The sequence below is a fragment of the Arachis ipaensis genome, chromosome B1, assembly GCF_059453495.1.
Source record: "Arachis ipaensis isolate K30076 ecotype BB chromosome B1, ASM5945349v1, whole genome shotgun sequence".
NCBI lineage: Eukaryota > Viridiplantae > Streptophyta > Magnoliopsida > Fabales > Fabaceae > Arachis > Arachis ipaensis.
The window spans coordinates 148,762,854-148,779,689 of record NC_142436.1 but is presented as its reverse complement, the minus strand read 5'-3'; the positions used below and the strand labels follow the sequence as shown (position 1 = coordinate 148,779,689).

Genomic DNA, 16,836 nt, shown 5'->3' with positions numbered 1-16,836 from the left:
TGAATGTTCATAGGTCATTCCTTTCGAGTTTTCTAAAATGATCCAAGATCCCCCAAAAGCCTTGTTGGACGCTCCATCAACATGGAGTTTCCATTATACGTTCGCGTTCCCGGGAGGGTCCCCCGTTACCTCCACACAAAAATTTACCATTGCTTTGCGCCTTAATTGCGTGTCGAGGTTCATACTGGATATCATACTGGGACAACTCTATTGCCCATGTCTTCATATGGCCCGCCAGGTCGGGTTTTTGTAAGATTTGTCTGATGGCTTTGTCGATTCTCAAAGTGATTGGGTGCCTCTAGAAATACCGTCTTAACCTCCGAGAGGAGATTAACAGGGCATGACTAACTTTTCTAGCTTGGTGTACCTCAGCTCCGCTCCTTGGAGCACCTTGATAATGAAGCACACTGGTTGTTGGAGTTTGTCTTTCTCCCAATAAAAAGGCCTCCATGGCCTCCTCTGTCACTGCTAGATATAGGTATAAAGTTTCTCCTTCATTCGGCTTCCCGATCACTGGTGGTTCTGATAAAATCCTCTTGAAGTGGTTGAAGACTTCCTCGCTGCCGATTCCCCAAGGAAGCGAGACAAAGTCGTGAGCCTCCCTGCCAATCTTTGAACATTCTTAACACATCCTGGGCTTGTTATCCGAAGGATGGCTTCACACTTGTCTGGGTTGGCTTCAACCCCTCTTTGTGTGATCATAAAGCCCAAGAACTTCCTTGCTTCCATAGCAAATGCGCATTTCAGAGGGTTCAGCCTCATATTTTGCTTTTGAATCAAGCCAAAGACGACTTCCAAGTCGGCGACCAAACGGCTCGGTTCGGCTATCTTTTCCAATATGTCATCGGCGTAGACTTCCATCGTCCTGCCGATAAGCTCCTTGAAAACTCTGCTCATTAATCTTTGATATGTGATTCCCGCATTCTTTAGTCCGAACGGCATGACCCTATAGCAGTAGGTCCCAGTTGGTGTAAAACCGTTTAATTAATTAATTTAATTGTCTAAAATAGGTTCCAAAAATTTAGAATATTAATTAGAAAATTTAAATATGATATTTGGACTTAGTAGATTTTTTTAGTTGGAAAATATAATTTTCTGCGAAAATTTGCGTAAAAATGCGTACCGATAAATTAGTCGGCAGTACTGGCTTAAGTCTGTCTGGTACTGTGTGAGAGTAATAAAAACAGTAGAAAAACTTGGGAAAACTTTTTAAAATTTAAAACCGGGCACAAATTTTAAAGATTTGGCCCAATCAAAAAACGCTAACGGGTTGGACCCGTCCCAAGTTGAGCCCAAACCCAACATATATATATATACTTAAATGAAGGCCATTCAGCCTCATACACAACCTAAAAACACAAAAAGCAGCTGCTGAATTGAGAAAGAGGAGGAAGAAGTGGTACTATTCACTTTCTTCTTCAAATGATCATATCTTGATCTACGGTACTCCGATTCGCGTCCCGTTTGCGGCTATGCGAAGTTCTCGCCGAGCCCGTTAGTTCTATCTAACTTTTGTTAGTAAGATTTCAAAACTCCCTCCCCATTCTTCAGCTCTAAGAATTTCAAAAATTTAGGTTTTGATATTGAATAGATTTTGTGATTTTGATTGTTTATGGGTGTTGTAGCATTGAAGTATTGTTGGGTTTTGCCCTCCCAAACTATTGGGTAAGGTAAGAATATCATAAACCCTTATGGATTTATGATTTTGGTAAACCCTAAGTATTAATTATGATGAATTAATTGTGTATAACTTGAAATTTATGATTATTGGAGCTTTTGGATTGGTTGTGGTGGCTTGATTGAACTTGAAAACTTGTAGAAACTTCGTTGAAGTCAAATTTCGGTGTTTGGTGTATATTGAAAATCGGCCAAGTTTCGGTTTTTTCTATGAAATATGTAATATTTCTGGACACTTAGGCTAGTAGACCTTAGGATAGGATTGAATTGGTTGTTGATAAATGTGATGTATGATGATTTTGATGATTGTAATGATTTCGGTGAATGATGATGTTGATTTATAATGTGGGGTTGGATAATGATGATTATGAGGATTAATAATAAATTATGAGGCTTGTTGATGTGGATAAATGTTGAGGATGGTGAAATGATGTTTTGTGATGTTAATTATTGAAAATTGAGTTTTATAAGTAGAATTTGGTGTATGGAATGGATGATATTATACGTTGCTAAGTTGTGGAATGATAAGAAGGTATATTAATATAATTTAGGAACTTTGGGGCTGTTTTGGATGTGGAATAATTGGTTTTGAATTGAGAGTTTGGTAAATTTGAGGTTTAAAGGTTTTTGGTAAAAATGAATTTTTGGCTAACTTTGGGGATCATATCTTAAGCCTCGATTTTTGAAATTGATTGGATTTTGTATCAAATTAAAGATAATTCAAAGAGCTTTAAAATGGTATAGATTTCGTAGAAATTGAAATTATGTAGAAAAATATATGATCGTTGGAAGTTAGTGTAAAAAATATGAATTCTGTGATGTTGCAGAAAATTGTAAGTTCTGGTTTGTGTGCCCACGCACACACCTGTGCCTACGCACCGAGCAGGATGGGTGTTATGACTCATGCGCACGTACGAGGGGTGTGCGCACGCACACCCTGTGAAAGTTGCAAGTTGTGCGTACGCACAAACTGGGAAGAGCATTCTGTTGAGTGCGTACGCACACCTCTATGCGTACGCACAAGCCCTGCTTTTTAAATAAAAACTTTGTTTTCAATCATTTTACCTTCTAGGTAAGCTTGCAAACTTCCGTAACGCTTGTTTAAGACCCCTTAGCTTATTTTAGGCTTTGAAACATATAAAATACAATGAGTGAGTTTAATTAAGATAATTTCTGGTGAAAAGTTTAGAAGACGGAGGTTTAGGTTTCTGAAGTTGTGAGTGAACCATTGGAGTACTATATTGATGATGATTGTGGGAACTTAAAAGCTGATGGTAAACTTGTGAAATCAAGGGATTAATGATGGTTATGACGAGTCAGAGACTCGAAGAGAAATGGTGAATTATTGAATGTTGAAAGTGATCACTGAATGAGATATGGATATATATTGTATTATACTGATATGGTTGAGACGCTATACGCCTGGCAGGGATGGTAGGTTAATCCCGCCTGTCGAGGTCGCGGTGGCGGTGTAAGGGCGGTGGTTAGTCCCGCTTACATTGAGATGTGAGGTCTGTGGCTGAGTATCCCGCTCGCATCCTTTCGGAATTACAAAAGTGTGCCGGGCACTATATCCTTGGACCGTGTGCCAGACACGATATCCCTGGGGGTTCCCGAAAGGCAACATCTCCATAAGGATGTGTCGGGTTGGCAGTTGAACCGACAATGTGATATCATAGCCAATAGGACAGGCATTCATCATGTGCATTTTCTATGTGGTTGCTTGCTTTGTTTACTTGCATACTATGCCTAATTGTATAACATGCTTAATTGCTTCTTGATTTACTTGCTATACATGATAATTACTTGTGCTTTACTTGTATGAATTACTTGTGTTTTCTACTAGGATTGAGAAGGTTTGGTAGGCGGTGGTGATGGAATTGCATGGCAATTAGGCTAGCGAAGGCTGTGGGATAGCAGTGTAAATGTTAGATTGGAAATCCCCTAAGTTAGAGGACCTGTTTAAGGATTTATTTACTTGTTTTATAAGCTTGAATACTATCCATGATGTGAAGTTCTAGGATTGCCTCTGGCGTTCCGGAATCTTATATGTTACATTACCAAAGACTGTTACCATACTGAGAACCTCTGGTTCTCGTACCATATTTTGTGAGTTGCGTGATGGTGACAAAACAGAGGACCTTTATAATCTTTTGGATTTCTTTTGGATAATTTGTTTTAGTACTCTCACTTTTGAATATTTATTTGCCTTAAAGGCAAACTTGGAGAGAGATGTTGTATATGCTGTTTTAACTTTCAGAACTATATATATCTGTATATAGCTAGTGGGCCTAAAACTCTGCAGGTTGTGGCTAGTACTCTATGACTATTATGCTTATATATTTTCATATACTTTGTTATCTTGTATCTATATCTTGTGCCTTTAGGATTGTAGCTTCGTGTGAACGCTTCGCACCTTTGTATCTCAGTTTTTGAGCTGTAATCCTTCATCGGGTTTCTCGTACTATTATTCCTTTATATATATATATATATATATATATATATTATCGTATAAGCCTTAGAACTGTCGTGGCACTTAGTTATCCTTTACTTTACGGCTAGAGGTAAGGCTTAGAGTAATTAGGGTGTTATAGTCGGAGTTATGAATGCCCTTTTTTTCTCGTCTAGGCGATACATCGGGATCTGATTGTACCCTGAGTACGCGTCCATAAAGCTTAGAAATCGGTACCCCGCCACTGCATCTACCAGTGCGTCGATGTTAGGGAGAGGAAATGAACCTTTCGAACATGCTTTGTTAAGATCCGAATAGTCAACGCACATTCTCCACTTCCCATTGGCTTTCTTAACAAGGGCCACGTTTGAGAGCCACGTTGAGTACTCTAACTCCCTTATGAATCCAGCTTCCAACAGGCTGACTGTCTGTCTGGCCACCTCGTTAGCCCTCTCTGGAGACATCTTTCTTTGCCATTGCTCTACTGGCTTGGCATCTGGTTTCACGGCCAGACGATGCGACATGAAATCGTGGTCCACTTCTGGCATGTCAGCCGGGGTCCAGGCGAATAGATCGCCGTTTGCTCTGACGGCCTCGATGAGAGGTTCCTTTAACTCGTGGGGGTGGTTTCGGTTCACGAAGATGAACTTGTCCTTTGTGTCTCCCACCCGGAACTTTTTCAGGTCTCCCTGAAGCTCTGGTCTCGGCTTGTCGTCAACCATCGCATCCAAATCCGCTAGGAACACCCGGCTGCCTCTTTTAACTTCTTCCTTAGTGAGAGATTGGCATCGTCGCAAGCAACCGCCATTTCCAGGTATCCTCGGATGGAACCTACGGCTCCATTGTCCGTCACAAGCTTCATTGTTAGGAACTTTGTATATATGACAGCCGAGAACTCGTTGATAGTCCTCCTTCTTAAGATGATGTTGTAGGCTGTGGAGTCCCTCAAGACCACTAACTCTGCCATCACTGACCTCTTGCTCTCCCCAGATCCAACACAAATAGGAAGTGTGATTAGCCCGTCAGGTCTTATGTAGTTATCGCCCAAGCCAACGACCCCGTGCTGGTGGTTTTTGAGGTCGTTTTCTTTGAGTCCCAGGGCATCAAACACATTTCTAAACATGATGTTCGAGTTAGCTTCGGTGTCCACTAGGATTCGCTTCACGATGCCCATCCCAATCATTTTTGTATTCTCCATGAGTGGGTTTTCGGGGAGATCGTGACACAATCGATCTACCGGGCCGAAAGATATATTGGGAAACTCCGTGGAATGGTCCTTAGAATTTCCTGAATAGACGACTAGGATTTTAGCATCCTTTTTTGCTGCTGACTTCGACTTGGGTGGTGCGTCTCTTCCAGCCACGACATTAATGACTACAATTGGAGCATTGTCAGCGTTCTCGGGGGGCCCTTGCCTCAGCTTCACAGCTCGATTGCGGTCCTCCTCGGACTGTTCTTGCTCTCTCCTCCTCGGTTCTCGTATGAATTGCGAGAACTTAGTCAGCTTACCCTCCTAGATGGCCTGCTCTAAAGCATCCTTCAGATCAAAGCAGTTTTGGATTTTGTGGTTAAAACCCTTGTGATAGTCGCAGTATAGGCTTTTGTTTTCACATGTCCTATCCTTCAGCTGCTGAGGCTTCGACAGTTTGCCTTTATTTGTGATTTGTGGGTAAACTTCCACAATAGATGCTGTGAGAGGGGTATAGTGAGTAAACTTTCCCACCCGGGAGAACGGCTTGAATGGCTTCCCTAAGGTTCCCTCCCTCGGCATCTCCTTTGGCTTTTTTACGTATCCGGCTTGACAAGCTGGCGGGTTAGGTGGCTGCCGCTTATTGGCGGCCACCACTTGACTAACCTCTTCATCGTTGATATACTCCCTCACCACATTTTAGATTTCTTGCATCGTCCAAACAGGCTTAGTAGTGAGATGCTTCTTAAAGTCCTCATTCAATAGGCCATTTATCAGGCATAGGCTTGCTACCGAGTCCGTCAAGCCATCAATCTCTAGACATTCATCATTGAACCGATCGAGGAACTTCATCGTTGGCTCGCCAGCACGTTGCGTGACCCTTAACAAGTTGATCGAGTGCTTGGCTTTGGCTATCCGCGTGGTGAACTGCGCTAAGAACCTCTGTAAGATGTCCGCGAAGGCCATAATAGACTCCTGCGGGAGCGCATTAAACCACCATATTATTGGACCTGCCAGGATTACTGGGAAAGCACGGCACCTGACAGCCTCACTAACACCCTCCAGGTTCATTCTGGTCTCAAAGGCCGTCAGATGTTCCTGTGGGTCTTTCGTCCCATCGTACCTCATGTCCGTAGGCTTGTCAAAGTTTTTCGGTAGCTGGACCTTGAGGATCGAAGGGTGGAAAGGGGTTGCACCCATAATGATGGGGTCCCATCGCTTCTTTCCTCTATCTCTCCTAGTCTCCCCGCGTCCTTCCGACCTATCATAGGTGTAGGAGTGAGATCGAGCATCAACTCATTCGCTTCCCTCTTGGGGCTTCTCCCACGACCTTCCGACAACCTAGTAGGAGATCAGGTGTGGGACAGATTTGGGTGAGAGTCTTTGCTGTGTCTGGACGGTAGCGAGCCTTTGTCGCTAGCTCTCTTTCAAAGTTTTGTACTCGGTGCCGGAGTTCCTGCGTGATCTTTGAGTTGTCATCACCCATACCACTAAATAGGCATCTCTTGGGAGATCTGGAGGGGGTCATCTCGAAGGGATGGTGGTCTTGAGCATTCTTAAGAAGAGGCTGTGGAGCCTACCTTGTTTCTCAAGTGGGCTCCCCCCTCCTCTCGTACTTCCTCTACATGAGATAAGAGCTCCATACACGTGCCAAATCCCCACAGACGACGCCAATGTTTGGTTGCTCAGGTAAATGTCAGATCGGATGAGGTCGAGATTGGAGTAATGAGGTGTGAGGGGATCTGGACCTGGGCACGAGCTTCGAGGGTGAGGCGATCATCCAAGTTGTCAGTGATTCGGCGGGTGCACGATAAGAAAATAAGCCTTTTGCCACGCTTTTAAAGAGTGCCGAAAAGTGCAAAAAAGCGTGCCGATAGCTTTTCGCCACGCTTTTTGAGCTATCGGCACGCTTTTGAAATAGTCACATCCACAAGTGTGCCGGTTGCTGCATTGCCATGCTTTTGTAAATCTATCAGCACACTTTCTTTTTTGCCACGCTTTCATCTATTGTCACGCTTTAAAAGCGTGGCCATATGTATAACCCTATAGCGACGCTTTAAAAGCGTACCGAAAAGTGAAAGATATGGCTACGCTTTTGTAGCGTGCCAATAGTAAAAGATATGGCTTCACTTTTGAAGCGTGCCAATAGTCGAAAACACATGGACCTATTGCCACCATTTTAAAGCGTGGCTATATCCCTATTAAATTAAAAAAATCTGGCATGTGCTTTTACACGTACTCTGATGCACTCCAAAAATAATATCATTTAAAATTAATTAATAAAAATTAGTATTACATTTAAAAAAATTAATTGATGAAAATTAGTATTACATTAATAAAATTCAAACCAAATTAGCTATATCAATCTCTTATAACCAAAGTAGTTATAAAATACATTGGGATAAAAATATCAATACATATAAAACTTATTAAAAGTCATTAACTTATTCTATCTCTTTGTCATTTTTTGTGTAGAAAATAAAGAAATTAAAAGATAAATATCAATAATCCAAACATAATATTGTTGAGTTTCACGGTTTATAGGCAAAAACTTAAGCTGCTGAATCTTGTAGCTCACAACATTGTGCTTTAGAGAAAGGAGATGGCCCTCTTGAAAGAACTTCTATTATTTTTGTAGCGCTTGAGGATTTTATATTCTTCATGCATGAATATCAATGCAGTTTCTTTACTTTCCATTCTTCTTACCTGTAACAAGTTTAAAAGAAATGCCATGAAAACACACTCAACCATTTTATCTTCATTTAATAATGATTTCAACAAGTCTAAGCACAACTACACAAAATATACTGCAGTTTTGAATTGTAACTATCAGCTTGAAAATGTTGTTATACCTTTCTGAAACCATGATCGCCAGACAGTATGTCATATGTGTCGTTGCTAAGATCTCATTGACGGTGTGCATTTGAGATATTAAGGGTCCTGAAAAATCAACCATGTCTCCTTGATCCTGTGAACTCTGTAACGAAGGAAGTAAATGAAAATAAAGTCTCAGTAAGAATGCATAAATTGCATAAAGCTAAAACAAAACAATGCTTGATCCATTTATGCTCTTGAAAAAAACAAAATTTCTCTTTGAAGTCAAATAATTGCCTAGCGTATAACATTACAAGTTTCAAATTTCATATAGATCAGATATTACAAATCACTTTATCAATGAAAACAGAACAGGATAATGTAATATCTCAGTCACATAATTCTATCTCTTAGATTGAATAATATTATCAATGAAGCTGGAAAATTGAAACTAACGTACTAGGTTACTTCTCTTGGATAATGAGTCTTTTCTGTGATAAAGTGTCATAGATAGTTCTCGTGAATGGTACTCATCGGAAGTATTAAATGAGTTGGGACAATCAAACTTAACCTCAACCTCAAAATTTCAGAAATTTCTCATCAAGTACAGATCAATAAATCATAATTTTCAACGCTATAAAACACACAGAAACAGTTCAAATTCTCATGAAACAGAAGAATCAAAATCATTTGCTAAACAAACCATGCAGATTAAAGTTCAGATCAGTTCAATAACATTTTCTAAACAAATAGAGGAATCAAAACCATGCTCAAATTTTCAGGGAACAGCTCAAATTCTCAGAAAATAGAGGAATCAAAATGTTTAGTATCAATTAACCTGAAAATAGACAATTGAAGAAACAAGTTCACAATTCATAGTTCAACCATTTTGAAATCACAGAGAGGGACAGAGAAAGGGTAGCCATAGACCCACCTCGGTTTATTAACAAGAGAATTAAAATGGGTGATGCTAACAAACAAAGGAGAAACTTAGAGAGGGACAGATGATCCATAGAATTTTGCTGATGATGATCGTGTAAGCCTTGCTTCAAGCAAAATGGTTCGATCATCTTCCTTAATGCTTTCCTTCCCCAACTCATCAAGATTAGTGTCTGAATTACTGCAATCCTCAAAGACAAATTACTAAAAATAAGATATTTTTCTAAGAGGTTTTTTTATGCTTTTCAGATCTCAAAATCTTAGAGGGAGAGGTTAAAACCATCAAATACAAGTCAGTAAAAAAGAGTATTATATCTAGTTTAATTGGATAACGTGCGGGCTTGATTTGTGTTTGTTTGATGAACTCTGCAAAATAAAAAAATTAACAAATAATCCTAACAAAAATCAGCAAGTAACAAATAATCAGATTAAGAACGGAATTATGACAATAAATTGCTATAAATAAACATAACTAAAAAATCAGAAAACCTAAGACTTGAAGAATTTTAAAACAGAATTCAAAAATCAGAATCACAACAACAAATTATGACAAATAAAAAGAATTTAAAAACAGAATTAAGAAAAAATCAAAAACCCTAAGAGAATGGAAGATGCAGCGACAGAGGCGAAGAGACTTGATGGTGGCGGAGAGGCTGGACGTTGCAAGACTGGACAGCTGACGAATTGTGATGGAGCACAACGGCACTGAGAACGACAAAACACCAAGGCGCTGAGAACGGCTAGAGGCTGATGAACTGCAACGAAGCACACGCGGCTGCTGGATGGCGTGAGTCTTCGACGGACAGCGACAGAGAGGACTGTGACGAAGAGAGGAGAATGGAGCCTGAGGTTGCGTGAGTGAGAGACGAGTTTGTGTGTGCACGCGGCGTGAGTGCTTTGAGAGAGAGAGAGAGAGAGAGAGAGAGAGAGAGAGAGAGAGAGAGAGGAGTGTATGCCAATTTAGGGTTTCTGAATCTTAATATATATAATAGAGTAGGAAATAGGTACGCTTTTAAAAAGTGACCAAAACAAAAAAATGGTCACCTTTTAAAAGTGTGCTGATTGATACCTTTAGGCCACGCTTTTGAATTGTGGCAATGAAAAGCGTGGCGACAAAATTTTAAAAACATCACCATAACATAACTCTATTGGCACGCTTTAAAAGCGTGCATGTTGCTCTCTATGGTCACGCTTTTGAAGCGTGACAAAAAAACGTGGCTAAATCTCTACTTAGTCGCCACCCTCATAAAAGCGTGCCAAAATTTCTCAAAAGCGTAGTAAAAAAGCGTGGTCAAATCAGAAATCAGTGGCCACCCTCATAAAAGCGTGTTAAGAAAAAAGTGTTGATATGCCTTTTTTCTTGCAGTGGTGGGTCTACCTAAAAAGACAATTCGATGCTTAAGTTAGTGTCCGTACTAAGAGGCGACCGATTAGAGTAAGAAATGTGGGTAGGTTCCTCCCCATTTATACTCTAACTCGAGTTGGCCCATCTGCCTAAAAGATTTCGCTAATTGTCTAAGTTTCTTCAGTAGGTGTGAAGCGGCACGCGAGTCATCCGAAGTCGGGTCCGACGGATCGGCAGGTCGCGGTCGGAGCCGAAACCCTTATTAGACTGGATCGGAACAAAAGTAAAATTAGTTTCGTAAAGAGAATTAATAACCTTCTTCAAAAAAAATTACGGAATCCTTCGTCAACACACTACCTAATGAGGAGGGTGCGATAAAACGTGTGGCGTGTTCATGTCATTTAAAAAAAGTTAGGCCCTTCATCATGATTTCATTTCAAGAATCTTTGAGTGAGAGTTGTCCATGTCCGAAACCGGTTTAAACTTAAATTAGACCCAAGGCACAAAATTCCTTAATCCACTGAATTTAAATCTGCTGTTACTATTGGATGTGGAATGAAAAATTCCGCTACCCATTGTGTCACATCGGACAGGTAGAATTTCTTCACCTTTGGGCAAGGTAGTGAATCAATTCCTCCCATCACAGTAACTCAACTTATAATTATTTGTATATTTTTATCCAACCGTTTAAATTATGGTGAATCATTTATATAGTGTCTATAATTATAATTAAGTTGAATGTTAATCATAATAATTAAGTATATATTCTCTATTTTTTTTCTCTCTCTTATAATTATTTAAATTTAAAGTAGAGTCTATTTTAAAGCTTTAAATTCGACCTAAATTAACTCGAAATAAATCAATTTACACCAAATTGACCCAATACATACTTAGTATATATATAATTTTGTAAATTTTGATATAACTAATTAATAAAGTCTTACTTTTAAAAATTGAATTTAATAAATATTATATAACATTTATACCAAAATACATTATTTAAAAAAAATTATACTATACAATATAAAAAATATTAATAAAAACATAAGATATAACGTTTTCTTATTAAGTTTAACGTAAAATATATATTTTCACTATAAAACATGACCTCAAACCGAGTTGGATTTACACTAGAGGCATGCCATAAAATTCGACCGATATTTTATTTACTCGTGTGCTTAGTTACACTTTAGAAATCACGCGGTTGTGTGTGGGATCAAAAAAAGAGAAAGAGCATTTTATATGTACCAAACCCCGCGTAACTTGTGTTACACTTGGAAGTTGGAACCTTAGTTTAATTTGTTTTATAACAACGATAAAGTTTTGTTTTCTTATGCTCATTGACTCATTGTCTTCTAACTACACACCTTCGTTCTTCTTTGTCTTCCTCTTCTTCCTTATCCAATTCTTAAACATGGTTCTAGCTACACTCTTGCTATTACTGCTTTTCATTGCAGCCATCATCAACATCTTTTTTAACATACCCACTAACAAGATTTGTGCGTGCCTTCAAATTTTGTTCCCCAAGAAGACCAAAACCAATACTACTGCTGAAGCTCCATCATCATCTTCTAGATCCTCAGCAGCATCTGCGTTGAGGAAAGAGGAGCTTAGGAAGGTGTTTTCGACTTTCGACAAGAACGGGGACGGGTTCATCACAGGGCAGGAGCTGAAGGAGTCACTGAGGAACATCAGAATGTTGATGACGGACACAGAGATTGATGACATTGTTGTCAAGTTTGATTCCAACGGGGACGGGTTGCTTGATTTCGAAGAGTTTTGCTTGCTAACGAGGGAATTGGGAGGTGAAGTTGAACAAGAGGAAGAAGAGGTGAACTTGAAGGAGGCGTTTGATGTGTTTGACAAAGACAAAGATGGGTTAATATCAGTGGAGGAGCTTGCTTTGGTGCTAACTTCCTTGGGATTAAGGGAAGGGAAGAATATTCAAGAGTGCAGGGACATGATTAGGAAGGTTGATATGGATGGTGATGGCATGGTTAATTTTCATGAGTTCAAGAAAATGATGATCAATAACAATGGAGGAAACCGTTTCAATCCATCCATCTTTTCATAAAACCCTCATCACCATGCAAATTCTGTATTCTCTATTGTATATTACTATTGTCACTCATTCATTTTGAAGTTTCTTTGATATCTATATGTTTGACTTATTATTATGACTACCTTATAAATTTTCAACTATTATTTCAAGAAGCAAGATGCCAAGATTTGTGATTTGATGCTTAGGTTAGGATTTTCCCTCCACCATGGTTTTAATTTCTTTAATAATTAGAGGGATGTTAGACATTTTATAAAACATTTTAAAGCAGAAATATCCAGGTGTAAAGGGGACCAAAACTTGAAAGTTTGGCTTACAGAAACAGAACACCCTAAGGCATGGGTACGAACAATGCTTCCTCAATCTCTCATTATGTGGGTGGGTTATTGCTTCCCTTTTTCCAGTTCCTTCTTCAAAGGGTGTCAACAAAAGCAAAAGTGCATATAATGATGAAAGTAATGCTGGCTTTCTGCATGGTCCAGGTCCATTCCTATGTGTCTTTTAGTTTTTTTTTTTTCCGCTCTAAGATTTGGTATTTGTACCTCTTTTATGTCTTATACATATTTTTTTACTATTAAATGAAGTCTAAGATCTATTTTATATGAGTTTTATATTGTGTTTAATGATTAAAAGTATATATCAATTTAATAAATATAAGAGATAAAATGAATACATACAACATTATTTATCAATCTTTCATTCTACTTTTTCAAGCAATGCAAACATAAGAGAGGAAAATCTGTCACAATAAACTTGGTTATGAAGTAAACAAATGAGAATGTATTTAGTATTTACTTTTTAAAAGCATATGATATATTAAAATTGTAACGAAATTTAGAATTATTTTAAGAAAAATATACTTCTTATACTTGCTTTAAAGGAATATATTTTAAGACGAAACTGATTAATTTAGACTTCATTCTATTTGATAGTGGATCAACATATTCAAATCAGATTATTTGACTCACAATCTCTCATTATTGTTTACTAATAAACTTGAAATACTCAATCCTAAATTCTTTCTTACTTTTATTAGTTCGGGTAAACAAATAACCTTTTGCTTATTACTAAATCAATATTCCAATAAAGCTCTATGGTCAAATTTCAATATTGTAAAATATTTTTCAAGTATTTTACACTAAAGAGCATCACCCAAAATAATATCATAATAACGGACTAGTTATGAGTTATGACACTCCAAAAGAGGAACTACTGAACTAGTCCATGTCTTCTTTATCTTTTTGAGTAGTGCCCTCTGACGGAGAAAACACCAGGGAAGGTGGAAGACAGACAGACCTGAAATCTTAACCTTGGGAAGAAGGAGACAAGCTTATATGTCAGCACAACAACCATTAGTCTCTTGCAAAGTTAAGAGTAAATTATAGCTGTTGCAAGAAGAAACTGCAGTAAGTTTTCTTTAAAATAAAACTTAACAGAACTGGTATTATAATAAAATTTAAAGCAAAATTGCCCTTGAACTTAATAAGGGCCCAGAATCAAATCTTCGCCATTACATTCCATGTATAAACTTGCATAAACTAAGAAATCATACTTGATAAGAGAATTGATGAGCAATCTATATGCCCAGGAAAATATAGATAACTACACAGATACAACTCAGAGGATATAGTCACCACAATCCTGATCAGTCTGATGGAAGACCAGCCAAGAAATCAGCACACTGGTTGGACTCGTGACATTCCTGAATCCTGCAAAACAAGCAACCACTACTCTCCTGCTACAGCACCCTTGATGATAACTCTAGCTTCATGGTTGACACCATTCACTTGATCCAGGGTTTCCAAATTTTAATACACCACTTCAGAAATGTGTATCTATAAGACTGTTATCTATAAGACTATATCAAATACAATTTACTAAATGGGTACGGCCTAATATTTCGGCTGTATCAAAGCATCATCAAGTAGTTATAAATCTCACTATCCACCATTGATAAAGGTGGAGTGTAACAACCATGCATTTGCCTTCTCATTCCTTCTTCCTGATTTATTTAAACTACAAAAGCAGCAGCGATAGAACAGGTTGTTGTGAGATGACTAGAACACGTCCGGATGGAAACGCCCAGGTATGGAACTGCTTTGTTCTGCTTGCTTTAAATGCATTGTCAATGCATAATTGTTCACCTCTAGAGTTCTTAGCTGTTCCTGGTATTGGGATACTAATTGTTTCAACTGCTGCAACTCTTGATTCCTGTCTTCGTACTCTTTCTGGCGTTCATGCTGAATACAGATTGCTCGCTTTAGAACTATATTTTCTTGAATAAGGGCCTCCATTTGTTCCTTTAGCACCAACTTTTCCTATAGTAAGAAAACCATAAGTAAAACACATGCTATGACAATTCATTTTGATTGGATGTCTTTAGAAGAAATAGATGAATCGATAAGAGGGAACACAAGGAACAAAGAAATGAAGTATAACAGTGATATTTGGGTTGATAATGAAAACACGAGAAACATGGATAAAACAACTAACCTGGTGAAAGCTCTGCCCTGTTTCTGCATTTACTCGAGTGAAAATGGATTTCTCCAAAGCCTCTAGCACTCTTGAAGCTCGAGCTTTGGCATCATCCATGTTTGAGGCATTCATCATTTCTTTAACAAAAAGCTCCACCCATTCGGCACCATTTAAAGGATAATCTTGTCCGGGGACTGGTTCCTCACAAGCTGCAACTTCTGCCTCACATTTCGGTTCACCTACAACAAAGTAGCCAATTATCTCCATAAGTAGTCCAAGAATTCATTATGTATAATGACAAGCAAAGACTTTACATAAAAGTAACATTAAGAAGAGCAAGAGCAAAACTCGCCTTACTATCATAGTAACTGCTATATATCACCATACATTCTTCCTGAATTCAATTGAATTTGAGCTATAAATCACATACTTCTTACATCGGCACGTGAACATGAACCATTAGGAACTTGAGTTCAAGGATGCAGAGTGTTACATATTAACTTGAAGAATATATAAAATCCGATACGTTGTGACTAGTTTTTCTTTTTCATAGAATTGTCCTGTTTATGTATACATACAACTCTGTTACATTCAATACTTGTAGGCATCAGCATATAACCACAGACACAAGAGAAAGATTCGGAATCCACATGATGACATAAGCATATTCGTAAGATATCAACATCCAAGAGGTTCGTTCGTAGGCATTACCTTGGGGAAGAAGGTGAGCAGTTGGATCTATCGGTACATGGGAGCCAACGGCAGGAGCAGAATCAATGGAGTTATCGTGAAATCCTCCGAGGCGAAGGTCGTTCAAGCTCCTGATGGCAGAATCGAGATCATTCCCGCATTCTTCGAGTGCCTTCTCCAGTAGCTGCAAGAAAGACGAAAACGGCGGTGAGCAATAATGAATCGCTAATGGTAAAAAGAAGAAACGAAGGAAGAAGCTAACCTGCTTGTCCATGTCAGGGAAGAAAGCGACGAGATGATCGAGGAGGAAGGAGTGCCTGCGAACGGGGGAAGAGGAGGAGAAGCGGATCCTCTTGGAGACGGGAGGGGAGGAGGAAGAAGAAGAGGCAGAAGCAGAAGGAAGGTCTTCGAATATGGCGGATCTCTTGCCGCACACGATGGCAGACATGTTATTCTAACTGCTTCGACAGATTACTTTAACCTCCTCCTCCTCCTCCTCCGATGGCCAGCGGTTACAAACGTCGCCGATCTGTTCATGCAGATTCCAGAACCCCAATTGGATAAGAGAGAAACAAACCCTAAGAAAATGGAGATGAAGATGAAGACGATGAAGAAGGAGCAATCACCAATCAGGTGAATCACACAGCTGTCAGCCGTCCCTTCCGATTACCCCTCTATCCACTTCCCATTCACTAATCAAATACACTTTTCATTAATTCCTGCATCTTTCTTTAGATTATGACATTATGTTATGAATGGTTTGAGTAAATTATTTAAATAATGTGTTCTATAAATTATTTAACAAAATAGAGGAAAGTATTATTTTTGTGCAAAGATTAGTGCAAGATTTAAAAGTTGTCTATAATGTTTAAATAATTTTTAAAATTTAAATAAATTTTACTTGATTTGATTTTTTTTTAAGAGTAATATATCGTTTAATTTTTAATGTTTTCGTCGTATTTAAGTTTTTAATATTTTAAAATATTTCAATTTTATCCTGTATTAATTTTGTTAATAAATTTTTTACAGCAGAATAACATTGAGACAACTTTAAAATATTAAAAATTTAAATATAATAATTTAACTGTTAAGAATAATTTTAAAGCTTATTCTAAATGTTAAAAATAAAAATAATACCTTATTCTAAAAAATATCTTGATATACTGAATAGTAAATTTTCACTCTAAATTTATCTT

The 16,836-nt window shown here is 38.3% G+C and overlaps 3 protein-coding genes across 3 annotated transcripts; 1 reads left to right on the top strand and 2 right to left on the bottom strand.

Annotated features, from left to right (window-relative positions):
* Nucleotides 1–6,017: 6,017 nt before the first annotated feature.
* Nucleotides 6,018–6,518, bottom strand: LOC107615286 (uncharacterized). Its single transcript, XM_016317377.1, has one exon. It carries the CDS (start codon nt 6,516–6,518, stop codon nt 6,018–6,020), a length of 501 nt encoding a protein of 166 aa, XP_016172863.1.
* A 5,101-nt stretch (nt 6,519–11,619) lies between these two features.
* On the top strand, nt 11,620–13,075 carry LOC107640321 (calmodulin-like protein 2). Its single transcript, XM_016343853.3, has one exon. It carries the CDS (start codon nt 11,750–11,752, stop codon nt 12,488–12,490), a length of 741 nt encoding a protein of 246 aa, XP_016199339.1. The 5' UTR covers nt 11,620–11,749; the 3' UTR covers nt 12,491–13,075.
* An 811-nt stretch (nt 13,076–13,886) lies between these two features.
* LOC107640312 (Ubiquitin system component Cue protein) lies at nt 13,887–16,476 on the bottom strand. The gene is made up of 4 exons (XM_016343847.3): nt 15,903–16,476; nt 15,662–15,824; nt 14,969–15,189; nt 13,887–14,793 (listed from the first exon to the last, which is right to left on the bottom strand). The coding sequence occupies exons 1-4, from the start codon at nt 16,086–16,088 to the stop codon at nt 14,533–14,535; spliced, it is 831 nt and encodes a 276-aa protein (XP_016199333.1). The 5' UTR covers nt 16,089–16,476; the 3' UTR covers nt 13,887–14,532.
* Nucleotides 16,477–16,836: the final 360 nt, after the last annotated feature.